The sequence below is a fragment of the Ailuropoda melanoleuca genome, chromosome 9 (genome assembly GCF_002007445.2).
Source record: "Ailuropoda melanoleuca isolate Jingjing chromosome 9, ASM200744v2, whole genome shotgun sequence".
Classification (NCBI taxonomy): Eukaryota; Metazoa; Chordata; class Mammalia; order Carnivora; family Ursidae; genus Ailuropoda; species Ailuropoda melanoleuca.
The window spans coordinates 95,198,021-95,211,251 of NC_048226.1; the positions used below are offsets into that span (position 1 = coordinate 95,198,021).

A 13,231-nucleotide genomic window follows, 5' to 3' on the forward strand; every position below is an offset into this window, starting at 1 on the left:
TTTATAAGTGTCTTCTTTTCCCAAAAAGTTTTTGACTTGTTTTCATGTAGGAAATACCCTAAGTCAGGTGTTGTGTGGGCAGTGCTGAGAGAATCCAACTTTGCATGTATCTTAAAAATTTTGAGTACTTTGAGAATTCCTTTTTTAAAGATATACAGTAAATTTCTTTTACTAAGTTAGCAAAGGATAAATAGATGCAGTACGGAAATATATTCTTCTCTAAACTTTCTGTAACTTTTTCTATCCTATTTTTTCTTTTTGCAAGTGTGCTGATGTAAAAGTCACTAATGTTAAAGATTTGCTCTTAAGGTCCTTTACTATTTATAAAACTTTGTTTGCATACATTATTTAATTGGGTTCTCATAGCAAATCCTTTGACATAACTATGACTGATACTTTTATTTCACAGTTGAGGAATTCAGAACTTAGAGAACTTAGGAGAATTTCGCATAACCGTAATGCACAGAGTGACTGAACTCAATCTGATTTCTTTATTGTGTACTGCTGTGTTGTTTACAGGGAGCTTTGAAGCAGGTCATTAGTTCTAATTCATGGGAGGATCAAACCAGTTATTTCTAACAGTGAATCTTACCTGTTTAAAAATAGAAGGGCAAAATAACGGGAGAATTCTTGAATGACACAACTGCAGTGATTCCATGATTAACAAGTCATATGATCAGGAACTGTAAAAAAAAAAAAAATATATCTGATTGCACTTTTAAGAGCTACAGTATGTATCTCTCCCAGTTTTCTGTTCATTGGAGAGAGAAAAGAGGTGGGGATGGAATTTACCCCTGGCATTTTTCAGCATTTCTCTAACAACTTAAAAATTTCCCCACAATATGGAACAGAGAATTAAGCACTCTGCTCTTCATAAGGCCATACAGGTATGATCTCTGCTGAATTTGGCCCTTCGCTAGTCGGGCTGTACTTTTGTTTCTCTTTCTGCTTTGTTGATTACTCTCTGTCCATTTCATCAGTGGTGCTTTTTTTCTCTAATACTTGTCAGTCTCAAGGCTCAACTTAGCTGCAGCCCTTTGACTTACTCAGACCTCCCCTTGCCCCTTGTGCCCGTTTGTGTACATACACTCTGATCGCCATGGCTTTGTCTAATGGTTTTCCTCTCCCTGGTGGTGCCCATTGACTCCTTTCCTTCTGCCCTTTACCTCGAAGATTCCTGCTGTAGGACTCACCTACCTCATCTGTCATGTTCCCTGAAGCCTTCCAGTAGCCTTTCTCTTAAGTCGAGATTACTCTTCTGTTTTCTTTCATGGTATTGTGTTTATTCCTCCACTGCCTCTCGTATCACACTATGTTACAGTTAATTTTATTTGCCTTCCAGTTCCTTATAGGTAACACCAAAAAACATGGCTCTAAATAAACCTGGGATTGGACAATACTGGTTTATCTGGTTTGTTTTGTTTTTTTGTTTTTGTTTTTTTGTTTTTGTTTTTTTACAAACTAGAGACATAAATCTGTATTTCACAACTGTGTCTTTTTTTTAAAGATTTAAAAAAAAATTTTTTTAAAGATTTTATTTATTTATTTGACAGAGATAGAGACAGCCAGCGAGAGAGGGAACACAAGCAGGGAGTGGGAGAGGAAGAAGCAGGCTCCTAGTGGAGAAGCCTGATGTGGGGGCTCGATCCCATAACGCCGGGATCACGCCCTGAGCCGAAGGCAGAGGCTTAACCGCTGTGCCACCCAGGCGCCCCAGATTTTTTAAAATTTATTTGAGGGTGTGAGAGAATGAGAGAGAGCATGAGCAGGGGGGAGGGGTAGAGGGAGAAGCAGACTCCTTGCTGAGCCAGGAGCCTGATGAGGGGCTCGAATGCAGGATGCACGGGGCTCGATCCCAGGATGCAAGGGACTCAAACCCAGGATGAGAGGCTCAAACCCAGGACCCTGGGATCATGACCTGAGCTGAAGGCAGACACTTAACCAACTGAGCTACCCAGGCACCTTCTGTCTTAACTCACTTTCTAATAAGACACGTACTGGGGACACAGTTTAAATACTGAGAAAGCTAGATACTGGTCATCTTCCAGGTGGGAGCAAAGGTGTGGTTGCTCCAGGGCTATGTGTTTTTGGGGCCTTTCAGGCAGCATCTCTTATAAGTTGTCTCATGAATGCTTAGCATGCTTCTTGGCACGTGTAGCAAGATATTCAATAGAAAATTGTGAATGAATGTGTTAGGTGCAGTCACATGACCATTTCGGTTCATTTTAATCGTGGGGGAGAGAACGAGGCAGATTTTGTTTGTTGGTTTATTTTTAACGGCTTATTGTCTTCATCGTATGTTCTCAAGACTGAGCAGCCATCAACCTATATCACCTAATGACTGACTTTTGTTAGTGTGCCCTGTGAAGTAAATGCATTTGATGTTGTGAAGTAGTTCTTAGTTACGTGCACTACGAATTTAATGTATTACCCTCTTTGGTTGAATTTAAGTCGCTCTCCTTGAAGCTTAGTGGTCTCAGTGGAAGATTAATTGTAGAGATATTACAAATACTTGTTCAAAAAAAATCTTTTTGATTGTGAAAATTGAAATATTAGCACCACTTTTTAATATCTTTTCATATGTTTTACAATAAGCGTTTTTAGTTAAAAATAAAATAGTAATAGTAAAAATTATTTAGCAACAAACTGAAAATATAAATACAGGAAGAGTAAATATTCACATCTCAGAAGAATGGTAATCAACACAAATTCTAGGAAGTTGAAGAGGGAGGGAAATTAATCTGGAGCCTGACTACATGTATTTCACCTTGGTCAAATCAAGTGGCTCTCTTTCTTTCACTGGTAATAGTAAGCTGTTGTGGTAAATTGGTGTCCAAACTTTCAAAGCTTTAAAAATTAATGAAACCATACCTGAATTCTATGAAAGTGACCATACTGTGAGCGGTACATTCTTCCTAACAAGAAATAGTAATTTGTTCAGTGGAAATACATTTCTTTTAATCTTTACAGAATTGCAACGAAAGCATTTTTCTGTTACTTCTTTTAAGGTTTGTTGCATTCAGAAAAGAAATGCAGATTGCCACTTGAATCTAAAGTACTAAGAGCATCATTTAATGTTCTGTATTTGTTAAAGTGTTACCTCTATTATTTTAGATTTTATTCCTGTGAAAATACATCAAAAGAATATTTGTTACTGAATATTTTCCGATTTTATGTAAGGTTATACAATCCAGCTAACCCATTAGATCATTAAATTTGATAATCACCATGTTGATTTATCTTGTAAATATAATTAATTTGATTTTTATATTTGTGTGCGTGTGGGGGTAACTTTGAAAATGTGAGACATGTTTTTATTCATTAGTGTAATTAAATTTTGATTAATTTTTAATACTTCACATGTTCTGTGTTTTTCCTTTGGAGGATTGGATAGCTTTAGTCAAAGCAGCTGCTGCAGCCGCAGCCAAGAATAAAACAGGGAGCAAGCCTCGCACCAGCGCCAACAGCAATAAAGAGAAAGATGAGAGGAAATGGTTTAAAGTACCTTCAAAGAAGGAAGAGACTTCAACTTCTATAGCTTCTGCAGAAGTTGAGAAGAAGGAAGATCTGCCCACATCTAGTGAAACATTTGGTACAAAATATGTTCTTACGTTTATTCTTTGTGGCAGGGTAAACTCACTTAGAGAGTAGGCCAGACCCCTTGGCTACCTGCAATTTGAGGGTATGGTCGAATGATTGGGCTCTTCCCTCGCATGAGTGGTTAACTTCTGTAGCAGGTTACAGAACTGGTCTAATATGGGTATTGGATAATGGGTGGCCTCAGTATTGTTGAATAGAAACGAGTTCAGGTTTTGACTTTAAAGTTCTTGTTAGTAGGCTTTGGGGCTTTTTTTGTTTTGCTTTGGGTTTTTTTCCTTTAACTTTTTAAGTGCTTCTGCATGTATTTTAATATGTCATATGGAAAAAGCAGTGAGTCATTTTCTTCCTGCTTTTCTCTCCTAAAGAATAACTGCTTAATAGTTCTTTATTTCTAATATATTAGTCTGGAGAAATTTGTGTTTTTTAAATTTCTATATTAAGCACCAGGTTAAAAAAAATTAAGTGCAAAGCATTTTTACTATTTTGCTATTTTAAAAAAATCATGTGTTTTAACTTTGGATTCTAGATAAACTCTCATATATGTATTCTATTAAAAGTAGGACTTCATGTAGAGAACGTTCCAAAGATGGTCTTTCCACAGCCAGAGAGCACATTATCAAACAAGAGGAAAAATAATCAAGGCAACTCATTTCAGGCAAAGAGAGCTCGACTTAACAAGATTACTGGTAAACTACAATGATTCTTTTGGGGTGGTGGGGGAAGGATTGGAGGGTTTGCTTTTAGAGTAGTCTGTTTTTAATAAAGTATAATTCATCGTGTGGTTTAGTGTAACAAGCTGGTTGACAAGAAAGACAGTTATTTTATGGTTCTTCAAGGTCAGCATCCTCCAGCACTGTCAGCTTTTTCTGTTGTGAAATGTGAAAACTATCACATATTTTCTACCTACCTCACAGGGATGTTGTGAGGATTGATAGGATCAAATATGATAAAATTCCATAGTTTTAAAATCACCTGGTTAGGAGTAGTTTCTATAAATTTTGTCAACCTGTGGTGACAAAATCTCTGCGGTTCTAAGTATTATAAAAACATTCTTATTCTTGCCCGGTCTCATTAAAGATGGTAGCAAATAAGGGGCGCCTGGCTGGCTAAATGGGTGGAGAATGCATCTCTTGATCTCAGGGTTGTGGGTTCAAGCCCCACGTTGGGTTAAAGCTTACCTGAAAAAATAAAATCTTAAAAAAAAAAAGATGGTAGCAAATATGGTTGGAAAGATGAATGCTGAATTAAATTTAGTTCCTGACTATGTTAATTCCCAAAGTAAAAGTACTTTTGTAAGTTTCTCAAATTTCTTACCTTCAGGTTGGTCATTAGAAGCTCATCTTATTTTTCTGTGCTTTGTTGTAATTTAGGAAGTAGGGTGTTAGGATAATGAAAACTCTGGAAATCCTAGCTTGGTTAGTGTTCACAGGAGAAGAGATTTAAGTATCTGAAGCAGGGCCAGTCATACACGGCCTGTCACTTCCAAGATCTGTTCAGCCAAGTGATTCTAGGCTTTCAAAAAATTGTAAACCTACTCAGTTTTTTTGAGTATTTGTTAAAAGAGGAATTAAAATACTTTAAGTATTTAGTCATATGTTCTTATTTTAAGGACAAAGTGGTTTTTAGTGCCTAATAAAGCGTTATAAACCTTTGTTGGCATTCTTTTAAATGATATGAAGCAGCTTTGGTTTCATTGTCAGATCAAAGAATAAATGGAAATTAGACATGTTGACCATTTTCTGAAGAATAGAAGCCTGGTGAAAAATGACTCTGTAGCTGAGGGTTCTTTAGAACCACTGTTTTATCATAGTGTTCATCTTGAGTGATTATAGTTGGTTTCAACAGGTGAGAATATTTAGTCTTTCCGTTTGTTAATACTATTTTTGTGCCTTTTTCTGATAAAGGGTATTTTTGGCCCCTGGACAGGAAATATTTCAAATGAATTCACCCATTCCACCTTTTCCTTAGAAACTGTTAGCTTTGGAGAAAGTCAAAATGTTATCTGGGTGATTGTTAAGATGGCAGCTTAAAGACTTCCGTTTGGCCCTAGTGGAATGGAAACTAGGGTTGCATACTGTGGCAGAAGAGGAAGAGCACTTCCAGCTCCTGTGAGACCAAGACTGAAAGAGCGCTACCGGAGGGGCCAAGATCAAGGGAGATGGACGTGACACTGACACGGTGTGACTGCCAGCACTTACCAGCCTCAAGGGTTTTCTGCAGTCTGGATAATCTGCTTTTAGTTTCAGGCAGTCTGTTCTCACAGGTGCCTTACTAAGAAGTTCAAGTCCAACATTTAAAGAAATAAAAGAAGAAAACAGCTCAGTGCACAGCAATGTATTATTTACATGTGGCCTTGAAAAGACAATAGTGGGGAAAACCATTTTACCGTGTGCCTCAAGGAAGTTCTAATACTGGTTGCTTAGTAACACCCTGTACCTTGTGTGGAGGGGCTCTGTCCTCACTTCCCCTTGGGAGTCTCAAAAGAATAAGTGATAGCTTGGCAGCAGTAGAAAAATGGAAGATTTTATGGATGTGAAGCCATTATGATTTTCCCCTTTATTTACTCAGAAGATTTGAATGTATGATAATCCTTTTAATAGTTCATCTTTCTGCATTTATCTCGTGTTCACCTTGCAGCTATATCATGCAAAAAGATAATAGATCTTACAAGATTGTCTTCACTGGTTGAAACTCAGGCTTGTTTCTATGCAGTAAATTTCATTTGTAGACCGTACAAAGAGATGAGAACTGCTATAAAATAGTGATTTGTTATGGAATAGTGATTTTGTTATGGTGTATTTTAAATTTATCAAGTTCACTTACATGTGTCTTTGTTCCCCTTTTCTGAGGGATAGGGCTGTGATCATGGCAGCATATCCCCCCACACTCCATTTTATTTATTTTTGAAATCATTCTAGCTGAAAATATGTGGACCAGCCACTGGATAAATTTAATTGATATATTCACTCTCCTTCTGTCCCCTCCCCCCATATACACACCCTATAGAGATTCTAAACCTGAGTTGTCTTTAGGGAATGGTATAGGATGGCTTTTTTGAAGTTTCCGAATAAGTACCTATTGAAATGATAGTTGCACAGCATATATATATTCTTCCAGAGACTTATTTTTCATTATGTAATGTACCTTATTAATAGTTATATATACTTTATGCATACTGATTTAGAATTGATCATTTTACAGAGTGATTCAAGAGTCCATACTTTGGGGCAAAGTTATAAGCAAATCAAGCGAATTTGAGTAGATTTTAAAATACAGATTGTCACGGGAGCAAAAGAAGAAGCATCAGCAATTGGTGCATTGTGTGTTTCTACTAGTTCTAGGAGTTCCTAGAATTTCAGCCTGCTTAGATATGCATGTGCAGCTTAAGGAATTTTAAAAATAATTTTAAAAAAACGAGAGGTTTGGATGGGTTAGTACGTGTTACTGATGATAATTTCAAGAGTATTTGATTCTTATTCCCAGCAAGAATGTTGTGTTTTGGAATCCCTGGTTGAAAAGTGGAGCACAAATTTAACTACTTTTTCTTTCTTCCCCTTTGGTATTCCAGGGTACTCTGGCCTCTGTTGTATTCATTAGCAGAGAGTGACAACTGTGTGTTTTGTAGCTGAAGTACAGTATTGAGAAATTGTGATTTTGTGGGTGTGACTCATGAATATTTGATATTCTACTTTTACCTGATATTTACTAATAATCTTGAAACTGCATAATGCATTCTAATAAGATAATTACAGATACATTCTTCTAGAGGAGGACCTGTTAGTGATATATTGATAATACGTATTTACAGATAACTAAAATTCATTTGTATCTCTTTCCTTTCACTTAACTCTTCTCATTTTCTAAGGATATTGCATTTCTCCCCAGCATGTTTGCAGGCCAAGAAAACAGATTTTGGACAGTTTCTTAAGGCAGCAGTAATCAGAGACTTGTCAAAGACTTTAATTCTTGTCCCCTTTTGTTGTTTGTATCTGGTATCTTTTCTGTAAGATAGCATGTATATAAAGTATGAAAAGCTTTTATCGATTGTATTGGATGCATTTGAATTCTGATCGAATTTTGAGTAGTTTTTTATTAAATGGCCCATTACTTTTATAAGAACATTACATTACAAAGCTTTAGTTTTCATTCACAAACCAGTAGGTGGGAATTGCTTTCAATTAATTGGGTCTGTAATATCCTAATTTCAATTCACGAGTGTGTCTGAATTATTTTGTTTATTTTAAATTTGTGATACCTTATTTTTAATTTTGTAATTTGAGATCTCTTCTGTGCATTGACGGGATTTAAAAAGTATTTCTACCACCTATATAAAAGGAAGCAAAAGGAAGATATATTTAATAGACTGAATAGCAAAATATTTGTCCTGTTTGAGTAAACCTTAGAAGTGGAACCTCTACTCAGTTTCCTGCAAAAGAACTTGATTCCCTATTTCCCTTTTTATTTCAGTAGTATTGATTCTCTAAAATACTAACTAGAGACGAAAAGCCTAGTGAATGTGGTTTTAAATGTTAAGGAAATACCCCATGCTATATCTCTTTCAGTCGTCTAAAAATATGTTCAGGAGTGATATTAATATAATTAGGATTGAATTTATGGCCTATAAGCTTTTGTAAAATTATTTGTATATTGGGTTTTTTTCCCCCATTTAAATCTATACTTAATATTGTGTGAGCAAACTATATAGATTGTACATCAACTAGACCAAATATCCTTTTTAATACCAGGAATGTATCAAAGTGATTGTTGTACACTCAAGCTTTTCTATCTTAAATTACATTTCTGGGTGCTGGATATTCAATTTCCCAATAAAGCAAAGGTGCTTTTTCCTAATTTAACAGTTGGTTCTAGTACTACTTTAAGGGTATGATTTTAATATTTGAATTCATACCTAGATTACTTAACATCTCTGAGATTGTTATCTGAAAAAGTCAAGAGATGTTGCCACGTGGATAGCTTGATGTTACTAACGTGGCATTTGTGGGCACTTTTTTCCTTCTATTAAGTATGCTATAGACTGCTTCAGTGTAGTATTGGTGGTAAATTGCGGTATTAAGTTCACTATTATGTTATCGATTGTTAAAATAAACTTCCTTTGAAGCAGAGGCTTTGTGTAACCAACTTCGAAATGACAGAAGTGATTTTTGGTGGCCTCTTATGCTCCAGTGGTCCTCCGCAAAGACATGCTTGTTATACAAGTGTTATAAGCTTGGCTTCATTGAGGGTACCTGTCAGGTGCTTTGCAGAGAATCTTGACCAAGTAAATGCCTTCAGTTTATAAATTAAGGCAGAGTTTTAATGTCTTGCAAAGTTATTGCATATACTCCAGATGAAATATTTTGTCTTCTAAAATTTAGAATTAGTGATAAACATTGGAGAAAACTGGAATTCCTAAATTATTTCATCATTTGTAGAATGAGGCTATAATATTAAGCTCAAATGTAGGAAGGGTCCACACTTTGTTCCTGTTAACCTAAAACAGACCCATCAGTGTTTTGGCACTTTTGTAAGAGGATACGGTACAGTGAGGTATAGGGATAAACCCATAAAGCTTAGGTCAAAGGATCCAAGTGGAATTAAAAATCGGGAGTAGTTTTGTTTTTGGTTTTTTTTTTTAGCTAATAATAACAACAACAAAATCTTACATTCTAGATGTTTGGAAGGATTTCTCAGATCTTAATATTAATTATATTTCAGTTGTATAGACAAAGCCCATATTATGCGTATTAATCTAAGCAATCTTAGGTTTCTAGACATTAAGCCGTAGAATTTAAAATTTTTACAGACCAAGTATGTATGTGTGTGTGTGTGTTTAAGGATATCTGTAGGAGTAATATTTTTACAGAAAACTAATTGTATAAGTTATCTCTCAAGTTCCAGTTTAGTCTTAAGGGTGTTTGTAGTTTTGACAAGTAAACTTTTGAGAATGTTTGCTTCCTATATAATAAGAAGGATGGGGGATTTCAGCTTCTAAAATTTGGGGGAAGTTAGAGTAAAAGTCACTAATTTTTCTAATAAGCAATTTCTGTACAATTTTTCTCAAGGTTTGTTGGCATCCAAAGCTGTTGGGGTGGATGGTGCTGACAGAAAGGAAGACTGCACTGAAACAGCTCCAATGCTGGAGCAGGTATGAAACGGTAGCATTTGATTGTTTTCAAGGTTCCCAACTGGAATGGTCACGGAGCTATAGTATCCACGTAATTGAAATGGCCCTTGTGATCAGATATGGGACTAGGAAGCTGATTAATGGATGATATATTTTTAACTCTGCCTTCTCCCAGGTATACAGATAAACTACAGACTTCGTTAGTGTTTGTTTTCAGTAGACTGGCATTAAAGCCTCGGTCTCCAACATTTGAAGGCCTGGAGACAGGCATCCCAGGGTATAAGCTTCCAGCTGGACCACCTTTAACTAGCTTACAAAAAGACCCTTACACAAATACTTTTCATTTGTGAGTTAAAACAGGGTTTTTGACATCTAATAAAGCTTCTTTTGTAAGAAGTTTCTTTTATATTGTAACAGTTGGTGTTGTTAGACTGACTATGTGTTTTATGAATTGATCAATGAGCCATACATTTTTGCTAGGATGTATATTTTAATAACTACAAAAAAAAGAATTTTAAAAAACTATGAAGGGTCTGTCTTTAAACCACCTAATAGAGGAATTTAAAAGCGAAGGTTGCAGTTGCTAGATCTTGCCTTGGCTACCTTCAGATTCCCACAGTACCTGTACATAATGAACTGTGCATGCTTTTACATTCTCTAAGGGCTTAACTTCTTGGGCACTGTAAGACTATAAGAACACAGTAATAGCCATAACTGGATTTCCTTGGTTCTCCTGTTTTAAAATCTGAGCCTTAATGTAGTTTTAATATATCCTTTTTGTATTAATTTAATTTTCTTTATTAGTAGCCTAATAAAGAAGACTTTAAAATGAGTATCTTTTGCTCTTCTCTATATGCGTTTTAAAAAAATAATCCAAATTTAATTGATATTGTATTGAGTTTTTCAGGGTTATTTTAGGCCTGATTTGATAACAGTGCATTGTTTTGGTGCCTCCATTAATGTTGTATTAAACCAATGGTCTTTTAAATTGATTAATATGTCAGCGAATCATACCTTATGATTTTCTGTGATCATGAAGCGGTTAAGTCTTTGCCATTACTGTCAGTATATCAACCAAATTTTAAGTGATTTTTTTTTTTACTCTGTATTACTATTTTCAACGTCCCAGATAATAACAATATTTTGTACTTTCACCACTGTTTATGGTATTCTCAGAATGCAATAAATCAGGGACTTGGGTAATAAAATGTTTCTGGAAAATTCATTACAATGTCAATCTTTCATTATGCACAATCCTGCTGCGGTGAATGTGATTGTGAAAATTACTTATTACATGTGGAAGTTAGCGTAAAGGGCAGTGCCCATTTCAGAGATAAGTATAGACAACAACATTCTGAAATTGAGTTTCAAAAAAGGAAGAAAAATTGAGTAACTCGGCTGTTTCTATTTGCATAAGATATTTTTGAGAGTCCTTGCCAGTTTTGTAACAAAGAGACCAATAATCATTACTGAAAACTTTGTAAATCATTTTAGATTTTTAAGGAACGTAAGTGCTGTTCCCTCATTTTTTGTCATTCAGATTGATATCATTGTGAAAATGTTTTGTAACCAAACTTTTCATTTTTATGCTGTTTGCCCTGCTTCAAAGTTAAAAAGCCGAGTTATAAAACTCTCAATTACAAATATTGGTATCAACTCTAGACTTAAATGAGAGGTATTTATTGTCACTAACCTCTGTTGTCTTAATGAGTAAAATAATGTCACTCATGACATAGATTGATAACAGGCCTATAGCCAGAACTTACTGTGCTAATGGATTTCCTTTTATCTACACTTTTAAAAAATTCAAACTGTGGTTTTGAACCCCAATTCTCAGATATTAATTATAGATTATTTAATTGTATTAGGGAATTGTCATGTTATATTTACTTTTGGATAAACCTGCATTAGATGCATAATTCAGTAAGTTTTTAAAAATGTTAATTTGTCCTTGTTTAGAAGTTAAGCACCTTATCAAGATACTAATTTAAGTTTTAAAATCTTGTTTTATAACTTTGTAACTCGAGAGTACTGGATGCTGTAGTGATGTCTTTCACATATGTGAAGATGAACAATAAAATTGTTTATTTACAAGTAATGGCTCTAATTACTTTTCTGGCAACACCTTTTATGATAAGTCTAGGAATCCTTTCCATTTATGTAGTACTTTTTCAAATGATTAATCTGCACTTATACACATGTGTAATGAGTAAATTCAAGAATAGAAATGATGACAACTAAATGAATGGGACACTTGACACCAGCCCTTTTATGTGGTATGTCCAACATGCCATCTGTAGGGCATCCAAAGGTGCCCTACTTAATACCAACTGTACACCAGAATTTGAGTGCCTTGTATTTTAGTGGGAGCAGAAGGCTGTTTGGTCCCCAGACCATGATCTTTCATATTTCAGAGAACTGCAGACTGCTGACCTGATGGTCATCCCTCACAAAAGATCAGGAAGTAAAAAGGTTTCCTGGGGACAAGCATGTTGTTCATAGTGCTAGCAATTTGGTTCTATTTTATGGAGGCCTATCTTAGTGTGGATTTTTTAAAAAGCGTACCTCCTATTTTGCTATCAGATGTGTATGTTAGAAAGAGATACCATAGGCATTCCCACACCGTAGATTGTAAATCCATCCAATGTGGCTATTCTCTGTTGTCTTTGGACACATTCACAGCTATTTCTACATAGGTAGGAAATTTTACTGCCAAATGAATAAAGATGTCCTTTATGAAAGAACTGACAAAGTTCTAATTTTTTTTTAAAAGTATCAGTTGGCAGGAGGAAGGTAAAAATTCCCATCTAAGAATGCGACGTATTTTGTTTTTAAATCCAATGTTTTTAACTTACACTTGGTTTTACTCCTTGGTTTTTTTCTTTTTTTGTTGTTGCTTGTTTTGTATTGTTTTTTAGTCTTTTAACTCTGTATTGCTGGTGGCTTTGATTTCATGATGCACTATGCTTATGAAACTCTAGCTTTCAGCACTAAAATGAGTTAAAGATAATGTTTCGTTAATTTGGTCATTGTTTTCCTGTTGAGATCTTTCTTTAAAGGGAAACTGTCTACTTAGACCTCTGCATTCAACTTGATAAAGGAGATTGTTTTGTAAGAAAACATCTAGAAGTCAGAAGCTTAAATGTATTCCTCTACTCCCCCCAAAAATGAAAATGCTGTTTGTTTACCTAATTGTTATTAAGATAGTTGGTCATTTCGGTTTCACATGAGATATATCTTAGTGTAATACTGTGAAGATCTTTGTCCATCAAGATAACATTTTATATTCTGAGAATATTATGAATAACATATTTTTAAAATGTCAAACTTAGACTAAAAGTTGACAGCATCCCTTTAAAGATAGCCTATTCAACTTTTAGTTAATAATTTGTGGGGTTCTTTTTGGTTTTTCATTTGTAATAGAAATGTTATATGTTGCTTAACAATGTTTTTGGATACTAAAGTTGCTTAACAATCAAAATAGAATACAAGAACAAAAATGAAGAA

The 13,231-nt window shown here is 35.0% G+C and overlaps 1 protein-coding gene across 5 annotated transcripts in view; it reads left to right on the forward strand.

The window, feature by feature from the left end:
• Positions 1-13,231, forward strand: part of PHF20L1 (PHD finger protein 20 like 1) — an 82,465-nt gene that overhangs the window by 26,038 nt on the left and 43,196 nt on the right. For 4 of the 5 annotated variants that reach the window (XR_004627935.1, XM_034668639.1, XM_002917615.4 and 1 more), the window contains 3 exons: positions 3,385-3,592; positions 4,161-4,286; positions 9,663-9,745. Coding sequence is in view for 4 of the 5 variants with exons in the window: in XM_034668639.1 (XP_034524530.1) it covers positions 3,385-3,592; positions 4,161-4,286; positions 9,663-9,745 (417 nt within the window). In the remaining variant the exon portion in view is untranslated. Of the gene's footprint in view, positions 1-3,384; positions 3,593-4,160; positions 4,287-9,662; positions 13,224-13,231 lie in introns of those variants that run through there. The other variant, XM_034668641.1, reaches the window with a different exon arrangement.